The 20373-nt window shown below is 37.9% G+C and overlaps 3 protein-coding genes and 1 long non-coding RNA gene across 13 annotated transcripts; 3 read left to right on the plus strand and 1 right to left on the minus strand.

Moving 5' to 3' along the window:
• The first annotated feature begins 144 nt into the window (after window positions 1-144).
• Window positions 145-13322, plus strand: LOC114759183 (uncharacterized). Its single transcript, XR_003741891.1, has 2 exons — window positions 145-175; window positions 12974-13322. It is a non-coding gene; the product is annotated as an uncharacterized LOC114759183 (long non-coding RNA).
• LOC114759177 (transcription termination factor MTERF9, chloroplastic-like) lies at window positions 346-1946 on the plus strand. The gene has a single exon (XM_028948289.1). It carries the CDS (start codon window positions 638-640, stop codon window positions 1829-1831), a length of 1194 nt encoding a protein of 397 aa, XP_028804122.1. The 5' UTR covers window positions 346-637; the 3' UTR covers window positions 1832-1946.
• LOC114759174 (uncharacterized) lies at window positions 2921-13327 on the plus strand. Of its 6 annotated transcripts, XM_028948280.1 has the most exons (16): window positions 2921-3335; window positions 4163-4235; window positions 4342-4508; window positions 4612-5007; window positions 5097-6409; window positions 6624-7027; window positions 7140-8953; window positions 9039-9199; window positions 9949-10109; window positions 10340-10500; window positions 10780-11080; window positions 11160-11401; window positions 11638-11783; window positions 11903-11986; window positions 12476-12544; window positions 12990-13327. In XM_028948280.1, the coding sequence occupies exons 1-11, from the start codon at window positions 3159-3161 to the stop codon at window positions 10972-10974; spliced, it is 5022 nt and encodes a 1673-aa protein (XP_028804113.1). In that variant the 5' UTR covers window positions 2921-3158; the 3' UTR covers window positions 10975-11080; window positions 11160-11401; window positions 11638-11783; window positions 11903-11986; window positions 12476-12544; window positions 12990-13327. The 6 variants fall into 6 exon arrangements, with proteins under 6 accessions (XP_028804113.1, XP_028804110.1, XP_028804111.1 ...); XM_028948277.1 differs by having other exon boundaries at window positions 10780-11401; XM_028948278.1 differs by having other exon boundaries at window positions 10780-11401; window positions 12996-13327.
• A 1010-nt stretch (window positions 13328-14337) lies between these two features.
• On the minus strand, window positions 14338-20226 carry LOC114759253 (cullin-1). 5 transcript variants are annotated; one of them, XM_028948399.1, is made up of 21 exons: window positions 19962-20226; window positions 19309-19440; window positions 19104-19203; window positions 18789-18974; window positions 18634-18681; window positions 18351-18554; window positions 18189-18266; window positions 17598-17687; window positions 17414-17494; window positions 17266-17325; window positions 16695-16724; window positions 16520-16606; window positions 16260-16409; window positions 16126-16181; window positions 15907-16027; window positions 15656-15817; window positions 15380-15523; window positions 15056-15274; window positions 14791-14958; window positions 14573-14705; window positions 14338-14531 (listed from the first exon to the last, which is right to left on the minus strand). In XM_028948399.1, the coding sequence occupies exons 2-20, from the start codon at window positions 19437-19439 to the stop codon at window positions 14604-14606; spliced, it is 2217 nt and encodes a 738-aa protein (XP_028804232.1). In that variant the 5' UTR covers window position 19440; window positions 19962-20226; the 3' UTR covers window positions 14338-14531; window positions 14573-14603. The 5 variants fall into 5 exon arrangements, 4 of the variants coding, with proteins under 4 accessions (XP_028804232.1, XP_028804231.1, XP_028804233.1 ...); XM_028948398.1 differs by having other exon boundaries at window positions 14338-14705; XM_028948400.1 differs by having other exon boundaries at window positions 14338-14705; window positions 19910-20226.
• Window positions 20227-20373: the final 147 nt, after the last annotated feature.

Below are 20373 nucleotides of genomic sequence, written 5' to 3' on the forward strand. Positions count from 1 at the left end.
GGAGTTATATTATATAACAAATGCAAATTATTTATTTGTGAAGAAGTGTACTCTGTTGGGGATGTATTTCTAAATTTGTCAAAAAAAAAAGTGACTTTTTAATTTGTTTTTCATGGAAATTAATAATTCCACTAATATTTTAAAATTTGTAAAAGAAAATGTGACTTTTTAATTTGTTTTTCATTGAAATTAATGATTAATGATTCTACTCAAGTGTTGTCAAGGAATTAAAATTAAAAGTATGCTAATAACTTGTAATTAAGGAGGAATAAGATGGGGGGGAAAATTAAGTACTATTTTTTATCCTATATTTATAATTAATTCATCATAGAGTGATTTTAATTTTATAATTTTATTTCATTTTTAAAAATAAAGATAAGTAACATCCTTATCTTTTCGTTTTCCTAATAGCTATTACGCCTGTAGTCATTGTTTGCGTTGCCCAGCTTCAGTTTTCAGCTATTCACCTTCGCCTTCTAAATCCAGGGATGAAACTCCAACGTTAGCTATGCCAAGTAGAGGAGAGGAGGAGAAACTGGGTAGGCCTAACAAAGAACGAAGGAACTGGGTGGCTATTCCGTTGTCGCCTTGTGCCCAATAGCCTTACCATCACTCTTGTCCTCTAACGAATTGTAGGATGGAAGCATTACAGTTCCAGTGTCCCATGATGGTTAATCGAACTATTTCTTGCGCATTTCCTTCCAGGAAATCCAAGCAGAATTTTGGGGTTTCAAATGCACAGTTCTTGTTCTTTTTTCTAAACCGATCATCTCCCAGACCAGTCTCCTTCAAAATCGAAGCAAATAATTCGAATTTCACTATCACTTACCTCATAGAGTCTTGTGGATTGGCTCCAGAAGCTGCTACTTCAGTTTCGCAGAAGGTGCAGCTGCATTCAAGAGAGAGACCGGACTCTGTCCTAACACTGCTCAGAGAACACGGCCTCTCAAAATCTCAGATTTCAAATATCGTCAGGAAGCGTCCGTCGCTCCTTTTAGCCAATCCCAAAGAAATCCTTTTGCCGAAGCTCGAATTCTTTCACTCCATAGGGATTTCCAGGTCTGACCTCGCAAGAATCCTCGCTGCAGACCCAACCGTTTTGACAAGAAGCTTGGAGAAACAGATAATTCCTTCTTACCATTTTCTCAAAAGTGTGTTGCTGTCTGATGAGAAGGTCGCTTCTGCCTTGAAGCGAACGTCGTGGATTTTTCTGGAAGACCATTCGAAGAAGCTCTTACCAAATCTCTCCGTTCTGAGAGCAACGGGTGTGCCAGAATCATGCCTTGCATTGTTGCTCGCTCATTTCCCTGAGGCGCTTATTCAAAAGAATGATCAATTTGTGAAGACCGTTGAAGAGATCAAGGAGATGGGATTCGATCCAACCAAGTCGACATTTGTGTTAGCGATTCACGTAATGGCAGGTAATAGATCGATATATAATCGCTGTTACGAGGTATACCAGAGGTGGGGCTGGTCGGAGGATGAGATTCTAATGTCATTCAGAAAGCATCCGAATTGTATGCTTCTATCGGAGGATAAAATAACGAAAGCAATGGACTTCCTCGTGAACAAGATGGGTTGGCCTTCGGGGATGATAGCGAGATGTCCAGTGGTGTTGTTTTTCAGCCTGGAAAAGAGAATCAAGCCTAGGTGTTCAGTTGTTCAGGCTCTGCGATTGAAGGGGTTGATCAAGAAGACTCTGAGCTTGTCTACCGTGCTGTTGCCGGATAAGAAGCGTTTCGTGGAGAAGTACGTGGCAAAGTATGAGAATCAGGTGCCTGAACTGTGGAGTGTCTATGAGATGAAAGTGGATTTTAGGAGCGTCATTTGAATTTGCAGAACCTCTCTCTGCCACTTTGTAGCCTCTTGTTGAAACCGCTCATTGAACGAATTAAACGGCGTTTATGGGAATCCTAGTTCTGTAATGAACCATACTTTAATCCCTACGGCAATGTCGGTTAAATCTACTTGGTTAATGTTTGTTAGTTTGGTAATACCTACCCCTATAATTCCAGGCGTCTGAATATAACTTGACTGATATTTCTCCAGCACAAGCATTCAAAGTAAACTCGAGAGCTTGATGCCATTACTCTGCTGTTTAGTGCGGCGTATTTCTTTCATCTAACAAATCATCTTCGTCATCTTCTGGCGAGTCTTGGAGGGCCTTTTTTAGGTGCGAAAGTATTGACCTCAAGCCTTTTTGTTTAAGGAAAAAAATACCTCCAAATGGAGCGATGCAAGGAAGAAGCCCGCAGGTTATTCCGCATCATGGTCATAGACGGAGCCGCAATGGTTTAATTCAGGCCATTTTTTTTTTTGGGCTGAACAAACAGCGTCTCGTTTGATTTCTTTTTTTTTTATTATTTTTTTTTAACGGTGCCTTGTTGCGGGACTTGATTTTAAGGACAATCAACAACCATCTGGTAGGTTACTTAATCTTATTTCCTTTATAATAAATAATGTAAAAAAATAATTCAGATATGGACATGCTTTGGTCTATGAAAGAGCCTTTGAAAGAAGAGGAGGTTTTTAGGGTTAGAAAAATCAAAATTTTTTTTGGGGGGTCTAATCTATTGTTTAGATGAAATTGAAAGTGAAAATTATATGTCATAAACAATACAATTTATCATATATTTTATTTATTATAGTTGATTGATGATTTATTCAACATGCCAAGTCAAAAAAAAAACGTAAAAAACATGTATGCTTTCCTTTCCCTCATCTTATCCCGGTGGCTGTCTTTCTAACCGTGGGATTAATATATATTTTTTGACGAAAAATACGAAAATTAATAAGAAAATAAAAATAACAGTAGAAAACGCGGCTGCTGGATTCACCGAAAACCAGAAACGCAGAGCGATTGATGTATCCGAGCTATAGAACTGCTGCCCAATAAGATTCAGAGACTCAGAGGTTTTCTTATAATTCTAGAGAATCCTGTGTAAAGATTGTGCATTTCGCTGATTGGAAAATACAATTCGAGTTCGTGATTTTTACTCGAGTCCACGATCGTGTGGATTTTCAACATTGTTTGACGAATTCCTCGGGGATTTCGATTCTGGGAATTGGATTGAAAAAAGAAACTTGGATGTGGATTTCGGGTTGTGAATGTGGAGGTTTAAGTTGGAGGGTATGATTTTTTTAGCATATTTTTGTGGATGATTTCGGTGGGAAGTCGGGATGGGAGAAAGGGGCCAGGGCTAGGCTTTGGTGGTGCTGGTGGTGGGAGGACTGAGATGGACGAGTCCGACCTTGAAGAAGGGGAGGCATGCTCATACCCGAATCATGAATATGATGAGGGGAGCGTCGATCCCGATGTTTCCCTCTCTTATATCGTAAGGATATTTGCGTTGTTTCTCTCTGATTTTCTAGTTAATTATGGTTTTGTGTGGCCAAATTATTTGTGTTCACTTGTTTCACTTTCTTAGATCCAAGGTGTCTGCTGTTTCCATAATTCGTAAAAATTAGTTAATTTGGAGATGTGCAGTGCTGAATTATATGTTTTATTAAACGTGTTGTGTCTTCTACACAAACACATGTATGTATGTATGTATGTATGTAAACAGAGGGTGTCAAAGAAGATTACTAAATGCTAATTTTGTGATCTCAACTTGGAGCATTAGGCAAATGAAGACATTTTAATTTTTTGCTTAGCCTTCCTGATTAAGTACTTATTGAAACGCTATATGAATGAGCCTCATTGCGTAAATGAATTTCCTTTTCTCTTTACCTATGCACGTAGAAACAAATTGTTCATTTTTGGCGGATTTTTGTATGTGAACTCCTGTCTACAGTTATAGAATTTAGTTTCTCCTTAGGCAGGTATAAATAACGTGCAGTGAACACTGCAAGATATTGAAATCGTTTCGCCAGTGTTGTCCAGATTAATTACGACATCATGAAATGCATATCTTACCATTTCGGGTTTGAAAGTCTTGTGAATTGAGGAAACTTCCCAGTTGGAAAATGATGCCACGAGTGAGATAATTAGTCGACCCATGTCAACGTCTTTTGGTTATTGCATCAGGGAATGCTATCTGTTTTTGCATTATAAACGTGTTCACTCCAACCTTTTTGATTGTTTTTGTTTTTGGTTACTGGTCCTGCTTCTTCTTCTTCTTCTTCTTCTAACATTGAGCTACTGGACTTTTGTTTTTCTAAGGATGAAAAGATTCAAGTTGTTCTGGGACACTTTCAGAAAGATTTTGAAGGTGGGGTTTCTGCAGAGAATCTGGGTAAGTTGTTGTCTGTAACCTGTTAGAATTATTTCTTCTAAGTGAGGGCTTACAAAGTCAAGAGTTCTTGTTTTAATGATATTCAGTAAATAACCCGTTCTAATAGGGGCAAAATTCGGTGGATATGGATCATTCTTACCTATGCATCAGCACTCTCCTGTTCGGTCGCATCCAAGGATTCCATCAAAAGTTCATAGTCAAAATACAGCCAACTGTTCTAGCGATTCACAACTGGAGGTGCATTCACTCTACCATTATGAGGCTGGCCAAAATGTGATTGAACTTGTAATTAAGTTGATTGTATATGAGGTTTCATAGACCCTTGTATGATTTTTGATTTTGGATTTTGTTAAAACATCTAATGTATTACAAACAGGCTGGGCAAGCTGTGCATTCTTCAACTGCAACTCATTTATCAGGACTTGGACCAAATTCTACTAGTTCCTTCGAGATTCCTGCAATTAAGGTGCCCTCATCAAATCATGGGGTCAGCCAAGAAAATTGTCCAACAACCACTTGTGTTGAGGCAATCTCTGGTAAATACGAATCTACAGGCATGAAATCTACCAGCTTGTCAGATCAGAAGACACTGAAGGTTCGAATCAAAATGGGCACTGATAATTTGCCAACACAGAGAAATGCTGCAATCTACAGTGGACTTGGCCTTGACGTGTCACCATCATCATCATTGGATGACAGCCCTTCAGAAGGTGAAGGGATATCTCGTGGGCCTAAAGATGCACCTTTTGAATCTCCATCTAGCATCCTTCAGGTGAATTATCTGCTCAAAATTTGATTTTCTATTTTTTGTCATGTATTGCATGAAGAGATTAGAAGTTTTATGATGGTGTCTTGAAACAGATTATGACATCCCTTCCTATGCTGTTGTCTCCTCTTCCTGATGATCTTATTCAATTAATTGGAGAAGAAACAGATTCCAAAGAATTTATGCCTGATGAGGTTCATGTGGACGGGGGAGAAAGTTCTGGCATGTTACTAAATGAATCTATTACTGTACGGAGTGACAGAAAATTGTTAGGAGGGGAGAAAATAAAGTCTGTGGAGGGATGCAGATCTTCATTGGAATTTAAGGGTGATGTTAATAGAAATGGAGTTTTATCCAGGAAGGAGCAGAATAATGATGGGTTGACTACTGACGAGCTTGTTTCAAAAACCTTGAAGCTACCGCTTTTATCCAGTTCATTCTGTGATGACTCAGTAAAGGAAGTTGGTGACCTATGTGATAAATCGAAGGAAGCTAGCAAGAGTATGGCAAGGGAGAAGATCTTCTCTGATCATGCACAAAAGGAGCAAGCAGATCCAAAATCTACTGAAGTGAATGGTTTTGTTCAAAAGGGTCAGGCTGGTTCAGGAAGAAAAGCAGTAGAAGATAAGATTTACAACTCTGTTGATGATTTATCTGCTTACACAGTCAAAGACAAGGCTCACAGAGTTAAAATTTGTGACTCAGTAACAGCTGAATCTAAAGCCAGGACAGCTTTAAACTATGAACACACAGAGCCTCCCGAGAATGCTTTTCAGATAGGTGAACAGGATGGTATTGCATTACCTGTTGTCAGAGAACATCCCATTCGCAGGGGCAAGAAGAAGTCAAAGGGAGGTCATGGCACCATGGTTTCAGAGGGGGGAAAACAGACCTTGAGGGTCGGTAACCTATTGCCGCCTAAAACAAAGAAGAGTTTTGATGATGGTGCTACGTCTAAAATTGAAAATGAAGGTGTCAAGGTACAAAAGGATCATGGAAGGGCTAGGGATGCTTACAGAGATTTTTTCGGGGAATTTGAGGAAGAGGAGGATAGATTGGATTCCTTGGAAACTCCTTATGTAGAAAAATTAAAGGACTCTGAGGTGTCTAAGAGGAGAACCTCTGCAAGTATTTCTGCAGAAACAGAGAGATCAGGTGCTACTAAAATTGTTAAGCCACTATCATCTGATGTGTATCCTAAAACAGCCACAAATCTAGTCCGGTGCAGTGCAAATGGGCATGGCACAGATGTGGATAAAGGAAAAGAGGCTCCTGTGACTGCAACCTCTGTTGTTTCTGAAGATAACTGGGTACAATGTGATCGATGCCAGAAATGGCGCCTTCTTCCTTCAGGCACAAATCCTGACCACTTACCTGAAAAGTGGCTTTGTAGTATGCTTGACTGGCTGTAAGTTTCAATTAAGTGACTACTCATATTTAAAAGATTTTTTTCATAACCCCATTTAAAAAAAAAAGATTTTTTCATAACAAAATTTCTGATGAAGTTTGAGTACTTTAGTAATATATAATCAGAGCGGCTTACATTAATCATATTGGATAATATAGGAAAGTAACTAAATGCTTCCATTCAAATCTCTAACAATGTACATTTAAATTTGCAGGCCTGACATGAATCGATGTAGTGTTAGTGAGGATGAAACCACTAAAGCACTTATTACCCTATACCAAGGCCCACCTCCTGAAGGACAAAGCAATCTGCAAAATACATTTGGAAGTGTTGTTGGTGGAACATTGTCAAATTCTCAGCACTCCAACCAACATTGGCTGAGCCATAGTCTGCATGCACTTCCTGATGGAAAGAAAAAATTTGCAAAAGAGATGTCAAATGCAGCAACTAAAGATGGATCCTTTCCGTTGTCATCTTCTGTAAAGAAAGGCTTGCAGTCCTCTGTGAAAAGCAGGAGTTTAAATGATGTGAACAAATCTCCCACAGTGAATGTTCTCAATGCTCCTGTGGAGAAGCATAAAACTAAACATAAGATACTGGAGGACAATTCTGATATAGGTAGTTTGAAACAGATATTCATCATACTTATCATCGCAGTATTTGATATATTGACTTGCAAGATGTTAAATTTTGCTTTATGATATCTTAATTATTTGAGCTGTCTTGACAGGTGATACAAAGAATTTGACGGTGAAAAGCAAAAGAGGCCCTGATCAAGATAGTTCTAGATCATTCAAGAAAAGTAAGACTGATGGAGTGTTTTCTACAGATGAAGATTGGATTCCAGAGCATCGTAGAACTGCTAAGAAAGTGGATCATGGCTTGAATAGCAGCAACACAACTACATCATGTGGCAAGAATCAATCTAAACATAAAGATAGTTTCTCTTCAAGGGACTCAAAATACAGTGGAAAAGATAAGCTACAAGTTTCTATTGGAAAAAAGAGAAATACTAGGGAGTATCAGGATACTCAAACTTGTAGCACGGGTGATCATGTACAGGAGAACGGGGTTTCCATCCAGGATGAGCTTACTGCCTCTAGAAAGGAAAAGAAGTCTAGAGTATCAAAATCTGACGGTAGAGAGTCAAGTACTAGTAAAGGTAGTGGTAGGACAGACAAAAAAATGAGTCAGACAAAGAACCAGAAGTTCAGGCAAGATCCAGGGAGCACGCTGTCACAGCGAAGCTTGGATGGTATGGATTGTTTGAAAGGGGATTTAGATTCAGTTCAGGCCACTGCTGCTGCCACTTCTAGCTCTTCTAAAGTTTCTGGTTCACATAAAACCAAAGCTGGTTTCCAGGAGGTGAAAGGTTCACCAGTGGAATCAGTTTCTTCATCGCCTATGAGACTTCTAAATCCGGATAAGCTTACAAATAAGGGGAAGGATGACTCTCTTGATGCTGGTGCCATGGGTAGTCCAAGAAGATGTTCAGATGGTGAAGATGATGGTGGAAGTGACCGTTCTGGGACAGCTAGAAAGAATAAATCTTCAACTTTGATCCATAGTAGGTCTCATGGATCTTCCAAGCTTGATTGCCAAGATAAGGATGTCAATCATATGCCAGACACTAAATTTAAAGATCAAACTTTGTATCCAGACATGGCAACAAGCCATTATACAAATGGTGATGTGGACCCTGTAGGTCAAAATGGGACCTACCCTGATGGGGAGCTAATTAAGGATCAGTGCCAAAGTGAAGAGAGAACTGACATTTATGGTGCTAACACGTCTCTTCCAAGGAAGGCTGGAAGAGGATCGTGTTCAAAAGGCAACAATGAAAGCCGTAAATCAGAGCCCAAGGGAGAAAAGGTCAAGAATGCTAGTTCACCCGGTCAATTACAAGACCAATCTCCTCTCTCTGAGGCAAACCATGGGGATAATAAAACCAAGTTACAGGAAAAGTTTGGGTTTAAATCTGACAAAAGTGAGAATATACATACTGGTAAGAAAGATTGTACAGGGAATGATAGTAGGAGAAAAGAGAACCAGTTGAATAGGGGGAAAGAGTTTCAAGAGGCTAGTGTGGATGCCATTAAACAGGAAGCGTTGCCCTCCCATAGTCAGAATCAAAGTCTGGACTTTGATGCTGAAAGATCTTCAAAGAGGTCTATCTCAGAAAGAACTGATCAAGAAATACTTGGAAAAGAGAAGTCTCTGTCAACGCCACCCTTGGGAGGAGCTCAAATTGAGACAGTGGATCGTGGCCCACAACCTTCTGCTGGTTTTCACAAAGGAACTGCAGATTCGGTTGTTGACCCCTCCAGAGTTGATGATGTAACAAAGCTGCAAAAGAAGCAGATCAGAAAGGCCGACCACCAAAATGGAACTCAGCACATTAGCTCCAAACATCCCACACTTAATGGACGGAGATCTAAGGAGCTAGATGCACCCAGTCCAACTAGAAGGGATTCTTCCAGTCATGCTGCCAACAATGCTGTGAAAGAGGCTACAGATCTGAAGCATTTGGCTGATCGTCTCAAGGTTCTTTTTCATATAATGTCTTCTGCAGTTTGTTGTCTTTTGGTCTTCTTGGCCTTAATTTTGAAATGTGGGGTGTATTGTGCAGAATTCAGGATCCGCTGAGAGCACTGGGCTTTACTTCCAGGCAGCCCTGAAGTTTCTTCATGGAGCTTCTCTATTAGAATCTGGCAATAATGACAATAATGCTAAACATAATGAGATGATTCAATCAAAGCAAATGTACAGTAGCACAGCAAAATTGTGCGAGTAAGCATTGTTTATTCTTAATCATGCTTTTAGTTTTGGCACACAACTTTCAGCATGTAATTAGTGAGATATTTATATTAATATGTAGGCCTTAGGTAGGGATTTATCATCACGGTCATATGAACCCTGACCTTAAAAATGGGAGTTATTGTTACTGGTGCTTGTTTTAAGTTTCTAAATTCTTTCTGTTAATGAAAATTGAACAAAATGAATCAACTAGCACCAATTGGTGTAAATGCCATGGTATATACGAGATTGTAGACGTTGGAGCAAATGTAAATTTTGATTTTGTGATTCAAATTGTATTTCGTTCCTTATATTTTCTTTCCTTAACATAGGCATGTGAATCCATCGTTTGTGTCGTAGAGGCCTAGGATGCATTCTTTCACTTCCAACTGTGAGTAATAGAGTATAGCTGTCATAACAGAAACATTTGGTTCTTCTTTGGCCTTGTTATCCTTTGTATTTATATCTTTGTTTCCTCAACCCACGCAAACAGGTCTCAAAACAAATCCTGTTACTTTCTTTGTAACTTTGTCAATCAATCTTTTATCACTTTCTCTTTGTGATGGGAATAAGTTGTAATTTTTGCGATGTGAGCTTGTTTTGGAACAATTCAGCTTCATAAAAAAATGATGGATTTCCCATGACCTTTCTGTAGTTTATTTGCATGCAGTAAATCATTGCCTTTATGGTTGGATATCAGATCTTTTAGTGGATTTGCATTCCTGATATTTTCTGTTTGATAGGTTTTGTGCCCATGAATATGAGAAATTAAAGGACATGGCTGCTGCTGCTTTGGCCTACAAATGCATGGAGGTAGCATATATGAGGGTAATATATTCCTCACACCACGCTGCAAACAGAGATCGGCATGAGCTGCAGTCAGCTTTACAAATTGTTCCTATTGGTAATGACATAATGTGGTCTGGAAATAATTCATTTGAGCTTAAAAACTTCACTTATTTTTTTTCATACCAGTGTCCCTGCCCTCAAGATAGTTGAAAATCTTGTGGACTATTGTTTCTTCTTCTCACCTTTGCCAATTGTTGTAAGATTGCAAGGAATGATGGATTGGAGTACATGCCTTGCAGTATGATCTCTATATTATAACCTTGTAAATTGTTTCATTTTTGTCAGGTGAGTCGCCTTCCTCATCTGCCTCTGATATTGACAATGTTAACAACTCTGCTGCGGTAGAAAAGTTTGCCTTGCCCAAGGGTGTCAGTTCTCCCCAAGTTGCTGGCGCCCATGTCATTCCTGGCCGAAATCGTTCGAATATTATGCGATTGCTTGATTTTGTAAGTATACATTCTTTTTTAATAGAATTTTCCTATTATGGGATCAGAATCTTAAGATTGGAGCTCCAGTGATGGAGTATGCATATAGGTAAGGTTCGCTTTTGAACAATTCAAAATTTGGTAGAATCAAATGCTATCTTTTTGATAGTGCTATTGTTCATGCACCATCTTGTCAAGTCATTAGTTTTCATAGGCAAAAACTGAAATCTAGCTTAGTTGTTTGCTTTACTCTGGTTGTATTTTGTCAGTATGCACATAAAATCACATTGATGATTGCAGGCCCAGGATGTGAATTTTGCCATGGAAGCCTCAAGGAAATCACGGATTGCTTTTTCAGCTGCTCATTCGAGCTTAAGGGAGGGGAAGCATGCGGACGGCATCTCCTCGGTTAAGAAGGCTCTTGATTTTAACTTTCAAGATGTTGAGGGGTTGCTGCGATTAGTCCGGCTTGCCATGGAGGCCATCAGTCGATGAAGGTTCCATTTTGTTGTGAAGAGGCTTCTGGCTTGGGAAGAACATGTGATTCTTGGTCATGTACTTTTGCTTGGAAAAAGAAAATGACTGAGCTGTATTATGAGTGGTAAAGTTCATTATCTTGCAAGCGGAATTTCTCTTACCATCTTGCAAGGCCAATCAATTCATGCTTGCCTTACATTCAGGCAGATGTGGTTGCTTTTTGATGTGTTCAAGGATGAATGCCATGGCAACTCTCATGATAGTGTTGAATTTGGAGGCACAAGGATTCTGGGGACCACTCAAGAACAATTCTGAGCTTCTTTTGATATGTGGAGGGTTGGTACATTGAGATCATGGTCGAAGGCAGATATGGATGGACATCAGACTTTGATATTAATTGCCATTCTTTGGTCTTCTATTAGAGGAATTGTTATCTTGTCAATCTGTAAGTTTCTATCTGCCGGGGATTGGGAGTTTCGGAATTAGCATGAGACCTATTTATCCTTCTCTCGATCCAAGCTCTCTAGAGAAACCAGAGTCAGAATGTATATAAGCTAATCGAACCCACACCCCAAATATAATAAAAATAAAATAAAATTTCGTGAACGTGAATTTTTATTTTCCTTGCTAACTTTTATTTCTTACTGGCATTTTTTTATGAGTTACAAATTTTATATGCAGATTTTCCTATATATTGGGATTTAAAGGGACCATCTATGTCCTGTCTACATTGCTGATGGAGAAGTAACAAGAAGCAGAAAGGAAATAACAAGAATCATGAAGAATACGTAGCAGGAAATTGCTGCTAATGTGTCGTTAGCTTAGAGGTATTCAAGACTTCAAGTACTTCTTTGTTTTAAAAGTTCTGTTCAACCATTGATAAATTAATTTATGAAGCGTCTCTAACTCCTATATTGCATTTCTTCTTGCTTTTCTTTTCCTGAAGGGAGTGGACTATACGTATTATTACATAAATCAATTTTATGTCGGAGACAATCAAGTTCGTGCTTCCTTTTCTGGAACCTGACAGGTAATCGTATTCCCGTCATTGCATTACTCCCCGTCCATGGTAGCCTGATTCAGGAATATTTATATCCTTGCTTTGTTAAGTCCACATTATGGAATGAGACTGATGGGAAAATGTTATTTATAAAAACGATTTTGTGGATGAAAATAACACTATACCCTTAAAAGAAAATACTAATAAGATATCAATAAGGGTAACAAGAGTATACTAGGTAATGTATATCATGCGAATGGAATTCCTTCCCAACTGGAATGCCGAACAGGCTGTTTAGTTTCTTTTCCTTTGGCGGCATCTTAAAACTGCAGTGGAGGGCAGTCCAGAATTATACGCCATCCTAATTATAGAGTAAACTACCTACTCACTACTTGATCCAAAATATAGGACAAACATATAGTGTTTGTGAATTTTCTCAATCCTGCCCCTCATTCATTTATTGTTGGTCTCATTATGTTTCATGGGAATAGAGTTTCTTATTGTTAATGGTTTGTTCAGCTGGGGACTTCATTGCGGAGACCAATTGAGGGCAAAATTAGAAAGTCACATTCTTCTACAAATTTTAAGGTATTAACCACCACTTTTTAAGAATCGTGATAATGAGGATTGAGGACCGAAGGAAGTACAAGTTTTACTCCATTTGATGATGTTTACATCTTTATCAAACTTGTCGAGGATGTGGGGCAACATGCAAGAGGCCTATGACCTGCGACCGAAACTAGGTTATTTCAAATAATTTGTAACAGTTGACTTTTATTAGCCTCAGGATAAAATTTATTGAAAAAGGTGTCAGCTCAATGTGGAAGATGTATTTGAAAATAGTTTGCTTGTGTTTTCTGTTGAACAAAGCTAGAAACTTTTATATTTTTTTCGAGTGAAGAAACTTCTATATTTTAATTGAAGATTGTTCAATCTTTCTCCTTAACTAAATCTCCATGCACTGCTGCATTTCTTTTTAACTATTGCTTCTTGTTTGATAAGTAGCTCCTTACATAGTATGACGTGGTTGCAGTTGCAGGTTGAGCACCCGAGGTGAAATAAACCATTCTTAGCTGGCCGCCCGCTCCATAACTACCGTAATGGAGATTCCTCTTTTTAGTCAATAGTGATGCTTGGATCTCTACGAGCAACAAATAATGGGCAATGGAAATTGAGAATCCCTTGTGATGCTCATATTATTCTCTCTGATCTCCAGACTCCAATATACAGAGTTTTGTTGATTGACTTTGTATGTAGATCATAAATATTGATGAAAAGGATTTGTATCAATAGCCTCATGTGGAAAAACTGTTCCAAAACTAAAGGTGATGCAGAATTATGTAAAAATGATAAAGTTCGCGTGGCTTCTCCTCTCTTTTTGTATTATTAAGAACTAGACAATTAATTTTTAAATATTAAAAAAATTAGTTAAATTAGTTATTTATAATAAATAAGTATTGTTTTTTTTTTAAAATACTATTGCTAGTCATTGCATTAGATTACACGTCCTTTAACATGTACAATAACTAAAAATGAATGAGTAAATTAGAATCTTATATTTAAAATTAAATTAAATTTTTAAGTAATTTTTATGTTTATGACTAAAGGTAATAGTCTTTAATTTTGATGAGGAAATCGCTACTCGTCCAAAATGTAAAACTGATGTAACTAATTTAATTAAGTTAAAAAAGTCAAATTAGTTAATTATAATGAATATAACATGTTTGTCTTAAAATACTTGTATTTATGGTGGTATTTTATTTAAACCATTGTTAAAAAAAAAAAAAAAAAAAAGAGCCACCATTTTACTAAGAAGTATTAATATAATGTTGTTTTAAAAAAAATGATAAATATAGAGAATAAATCTTACGCTCGGAACCAAAATACAAAATCAACTTTCCAACAGGAGGAATGTATTCCCATATATCTATCATTTTGCTCGCGGATTCAAATATTTTGCCACGAGTAAACTAGCCTTTGGTTGTGACGCCTGTCACCTTGAGTTCCCAGTGGCACCTATTTCCATCATTTACCAAGAAATAACTAACAATAATAATGGAGCGATTAAAATTTTTGCACCAGTGACCCCGCTTTTCACCTGGCTTTAGGTCCACCGAAAAGAGGAGGGGAAAACACGTTGTTTAAATTTCCCCTTATTTTATCAAAAAAAAAAAAATCCTCTCAGAAATCAGTTGACGGCAGCAGGTTGAATAAGATTATTGCTACCAAAATGATTTCCAAACTTTGCTACGGGCGACCCGACACCTATGGTGAAGGTTATATTAATTTGATGCAAAAAAAAAAAAAAACTAGGGTCAACGCTAAGACTTGGGTCACGAAAATGGAACTTAGCAGCCACTTCTTTTGTCTTTTACCAAGGGGGGAAAAATTATGAGAATATGTATCATTAATGTATAGACGACTAAGGTTAGTTCACAGTATGGTTTATTTGGTGATTAAAAATTATCGCTCCTTCCGTCAAATCTCTCCAGTGCTGAATAAGCGCCCCCCAATAAACAGCATTTACACCACTTTGCAGCCATTAAGATTTTGCTATACTTTGTATTCCATTTCCGCCCATCCCACTTCGCTTGCGGGCGGGCCTCAACACGATAATATAGAACATTTTATATATCAATGGTCTTTCTCAAGCTAAATACCTATAAGTGTTTGAATTATCTTTATCTCTTTCCAGATAGTCTCGGGTGATGAGATCTTCAATCCGTTTCTTGATTGCTTTGACATCAGGCTGCAAATCCAATTTCAACGATTGCAAATTGAATTAAGCACAGAAATTCATTCATGACCCAAGTCTGTAAGTAGACAAGTTATACCTTGAACATGCGGCTCAGCTGTTCAACACATTCCAAAACTAATTGCTGATGACCCAAAATTTTCCTGCTCTTCATAATGCGCACGATTGCAGCATCAATAGCATATCGCCTATCTTTGTCAACGTCTTCTACTACTTTTTTCCTTTCATCAACAGGCGGAAGAGGAATCTACAATCGAGAATCAAAAAAACCAAAATTGTGATTTATTTATAAAAAAGAAAAAGAGAATAATTCAATATCCTAAACCAAAGATATCAATTTGAACCTTGATTCTCCTCATTCGGTCAGTAAATTTGGAGTTGAACTCAAAGCTATCATTTGGAGAGATGGTTTTCGTACTCGGCTCCTTAGCAAGTATCTTATATTTTGCACATGACAAGGAATGGAGTAACCGAACCAGGTCTTCATGGGTTAAGTTCAGCTGAGTCATAATCTCTGAATAACTCAATCTATCTGCACTATTAAATAAAAGAAGGGCGGCGGCCTGTGAAATACAGACAAGAAGTGATTTCAGACAAGAAGCCATAAATCTTGAGCACCAATTTTACCCCAGATTTCAAAATAATGGAACCAGAGGAAAAAGAATTGCCTGATAAGTTGACACGATCAATTCAATGGTTTTATGTTCGAATTTACCATTAATGTTGCAAGTCCCCAAAGAGTAAATCCATGTAAGTTTCCTGTGCTTTGTTTTCGTTTCATAAAACCCCTTGAAAACTTCCACGCATCTGACCTGAAACCAAAAATAAATTCAATGTGGGAGTGTAGTACGAGTTAAAAAAAGAAATTTCATTGGCCCATAACATAAAACTAATACACCAAAAATGGAAACTTGAGATAACCAAATCATGGACCATCTTCATACCATTTCTAAAGGAAGATTGAGATCAAAAGACTTGTAACTAGGCCAAAATCCAGTGGTAAGAACAGTAACTGTTATGTCAATCCCAGGATTTACATCTGGGTGACTATGAAGATATTCTTCAAAGTTGGTTTGATTATCCCTAGCTAATGTCAAGTCTGTAACCTGAAAGGCAGTGACAAGTAAAACTCTGCATTATATACTAAATATTAACACAGCTCATATTTAAAAAGGGACAAACATGGCCTACTGACCATCCCTTCCATCTTTGAAGTGAACTGTCCACCACATTGCTGCTTCAATTTGGTCAAAATACTCCTTTCATGGTCCTCATTGGCACTCCGGTCAAAAAGTAGCCTTCGAGCAAGCTTTTTCCTGCGAATATAAAAGTGTAGAGAACGTAATCAAACCCTAATATGGAACCAAAAACAAATAGAGGAACAACTAAAAGCAAGAGAAGAAAAAGGACAAACCTGTAAAACTCAGCAAACAGATCCTTATCACTGATATATGCAAGAAGCTTGACTACCTGTATCATTTGAACAAGTTTAACAAACTGAAGCACTGCAGTGCAAAATACGATAATTACAACCATTCAACATAATACCTTCTCTAGGGTTTCTTCTATGGCCTCATCACTCAGCTTCTCACTTCCACCCTTCTTAAGAACATTGTCACAGAATGTAGCCAGAAGTTCTGCGCTTGAACTGCCAGCAACATTTTTATTGCAGAATATTTCAAAAGCTTCTTTCAAAGCCTGTTGGACATCCCATTGAAGCATATTAAACAATTGTTTCATCCCCCAGAAGAAATATTTATAAGCTGTTCAAATGATGCATCAGGATCACTCCAATGGCATCAACAAACCTTGTGAAAAAGTGTGTGATTCACAAAGCAATCATTAACATATGCCATATACTTGTCATGAAGCTCAATGAATTTTCTGACAAGGACCTGCAGGATCAGGTGGTTAACCATAAGACCTTCCAATCTACTACGACATTCACAAATTAAAAAGAAAATTAGAAGTGTTGGGATTAACTTGTTCTTGAATGCCGGAGCCATTTGCTGTCTGGTAAAAACAAAAATAACTGTCAGCAAGTAGCACCAAATCAAGTTCTAATGGCAGAATCAAAAAGTCTAACCCCTACAAATCATAGGATCATCAAGTGCTCAAAATTTGAAATAAAACCACATGCATTAATAGTTTTTTAGGTAGGTAGTAGAGCCATAAACCCATTACACAATAGGCATAGAACTTAAACAACCAAATTAAAACACACACAAGAATATACACAAGCAAGTGTACAAACACGCCATGATGTAGTAGACAAAATCACACATAATCCAATCCACGTGTTATCAAAACCGACCAGAGCAATCTAATGACAGTATATTTAAATAAAGCCCAAATCTCAGTATTGTCAGTTAAACTTCATTAACACAGATTTTAAGTTAGTAATTGAAGCCTTTTTTAACATAAAGCTACCCATGGCTTAAGCATCCATACAATGATTCTATCCAATAACATAATTGCAATCAGTTTACCATGGTCACATTTTGAGCTGGCAGGAAATAAAAAGAATAATGTCAATGCAAGCAATAAATTAAACCTGACTGTTAGAAGCTTCTTCAGCCTGTTGGACCAACATTGTTCCCTCAGCTGTAATATGCTGCAACAAAACCATCGACATTTCAGCATTTCGAAGTACTTTAGATCAAAAGACGTTTGTTTTAATCAGAAAATATAATGCAACCAACCTGCTTGAATATATTAGCAACAGGATCCAAACCTTTAGGTATTTTATGATAAAGTCTATACATTCTAGAGAGATCTTCCACCTAAATATGCCAAGAATCAAGAAATTAGTAATCCAAAGACCTTGTAGGCAAAAACGTACAAATAAAGATCAGCAAATAGAGTAGTGATGAGAAGATTCAAGACCTTATCATCTCTAAGCAATGCACGACACCCAGAGTGCTCCTTCTCAAGCAAGTGATTTGCATGGGTCACAAGCAACTCATGTTGCACTTTCTATAAAAAAATTTTAAAAAAAATTAAAGCAAAGAAATTCAGAAAAAACATAAGAGTATAAAAAATAAATAGATTATATTACAATAACAATAATAAAAAAAATAAAATTCACAGAAAACCTAAGCAAGAAAATAAACAAGACAACAAAATAGTGTAAGTTATAGAATAATGCAATCAGTAATTTTCGATTACAAATGCTCTCCTGAATATCTCCCTCAAAACTTAGATAAGAATAAAGAACAAGAGGCTCCAAACAAATATATACAATAAGTCAATAACCCCTTCACATATGTTACAATCTCAACAACAAATAAAGTAGATTGAGTTGTCTAACAATATATAAATTCAAGTAAGTACAAACACGAAACTCTAGTTATATCATGATTATGCAACTCCTGACAGCTGATGTAATTGTTCAATCTAGGGATAGATAGCAGGAAACATATAAGTTCATAGCACTTCTGAGACCCAAAGAAAAAGAACCCATTTATTTATACTGACCTCCACTAATTTCTGCTCTGTGCTAGAGTGTAAGTAATGCGCTACTCTATCCCTTTCCCTTTTCAAGCATTCCTCAGCCTAAATCATTAAAAGAAGCAGCATCAACAGCAAGTCCACTGACAAGATACAACAATTAAAAAGGCCCAACATAGACAGACTTGCCTTCAGCATATAATCTGGACATGAGTCAGCCTCAATCCAGTTTGTTGCCTTACTTTTGTAGTAAGTAGCAGTATCATCAAGCATCTGGATTTCAAAATCTTGCTCGTATTGGTCCATTTGACCCATGCCAATCTCAACAAATATATCCAGAACATTTTTCAACAATGATCGCTCAATCTGTTCTCCCTCGCGTTCTTTGTCAATCTGTTTCACAAGCATGGTTATTCCAACAGTCATTATTCACAAAAACGTATACAACCCCCATGTGAAGCAATAAACTTACAATAGATATTACAGCATCTCCAGCATTAGCCCGTACTTCCATGTAGACCTGTAATTTACAGAAATGACAAGGTCAGATCAGAGTGAAAGGAGCAATGCCTAGACAGAGATTCTGCCACAGGCTGTGGACAAGAGGGGTACAAGATATCAACTGACCAAATCACGGAAACAAGCAAGTCCAACTGCACTTAGTGCAGGCAGCGAGCGACGAGCAATGAAATACCGATCAAGATAATGGAAGAAGCGTGAAAGCCACCTAACCATAACTTTGTGGTTAGCCCATCTTTTGACTAGCTCCCTCAGCATAAATTCATCATGCTTCTCTCTTAAAGGTGGCAACACCTGTCAAAGCGAGAATTTTATAAGAACTCAGTGACATGTTACATAAAAAATTCACAACTCAGAAGACAAGTTAAAACAAGGGTGTCAGCAAGGCAGTTAAAAAAACACAAACAGTGGAGGTTTCCCTACAGTAGATTTGATGTATTCATCAAAAGCCTCCTTGTATTTATCATAGAGCTGTTGAGAGTAGTCATATGGTGGCTTTTGAGTACACATGTTATAGATTGTGCTGCGGCATTGCTAAGGAAATGATCTAATATCCAAAACTATGCGACTGGTTAGAGAAGACTACAAATATTTAATCATAAGTTACTCAATCCCACGGAAAGGATACGTGTATAACATAATGTACTCCTCTGAACTGAAAGGTTTTTCTGGTAACCCTTCCAGGATGTTCTTCAGCTTCGTGATTCCCTTCTGCATATAGTCCCATCCTTGGTCTAGCTCAATGATCTTCCGATCCATTCTAGGTGTAGAAACATCAAAATGGGGCAACATCATGAGGAAGAATAGGAATCATTAGGAAAAAATGAAAATAACGTCCCTTTCGCATAAAGATGCCGATGTCTTGCAGGAATGCCTTTTGAATGATGTATGTTTCAGTGATAATCGTGGGTACACTCTAGTGAGCGCTATCTCCTAAAACAGAACTTGCGGAGAAAATACACAAACAAATGCAACAATTATAAAATTTCAGGCCAATTAAACTAGACAGCGGATTCAACAACTTCCAGTGCACCAAAAGGGAGGATGTTGGTCTCCAATAACAAAAAGTTACCAGAGAAAATGAACTCTGAACTCAAAAGGATTGCATGAAATAGCTATTCGGACAGTGCTCACCAGATGTCTATCAAATTCGACGTGATATAATACTCATTAGCGAGGTAGACCACGAATTAACCCTAGAGTTCTCAATACTATAAATCCGCCCCCACCAGTAACAATATGACGACGATGAAGAAATGTAGAAAAACTGCTTGTACTAACCCTAACTGGTGCAGCAATACGATCTGGACGGGACGTTTTCCAGTTCAGGTATAGATAAAAGACAAAGTTGTGTTCTCTGGTAGCGGAGGAAGCTGTGTTTTATGAACGGAATTAGTTACTTGATGTTGATAAGCGGTCGAAATGATCGGGAGACCCGGATTCGCGATTACAAGGAGCAATCTCTGAATCACGGAGTATTCCGCAGGAGGGGCGCTGTACGGATATCACACGGCACAGATGGAACGGGGGCACTTGCCCTCGCATATTTTTTTAACGGGACGGAAACAGTGAAGGTTGAGGTGCTCAGGCGCCCCGTGGGCTCCGAATCGAAAGCTAAAAGCCCGCCTTTTCTGCTCGAGAGTCGCGAAACCGGGGAATGAGATATTGACGTTTTTGAAACAAATATGAATAG

Source organism: Neltuma alba, unplaced genomic scaffold, assembly GCF_004799145.2.
Source record: "Neltuma alba isolate B1F8T4 unplaced genomic scaffold, ASM479914v2 tig00010802_pilon, whole genome shotgun sequence".
Lineage (NCBI taxonomy): Eukaryota > Viridiplantae > Streptophyta > Magnoliopsida > Fabales > Fabaceae > Neltuma > Neltuma alba.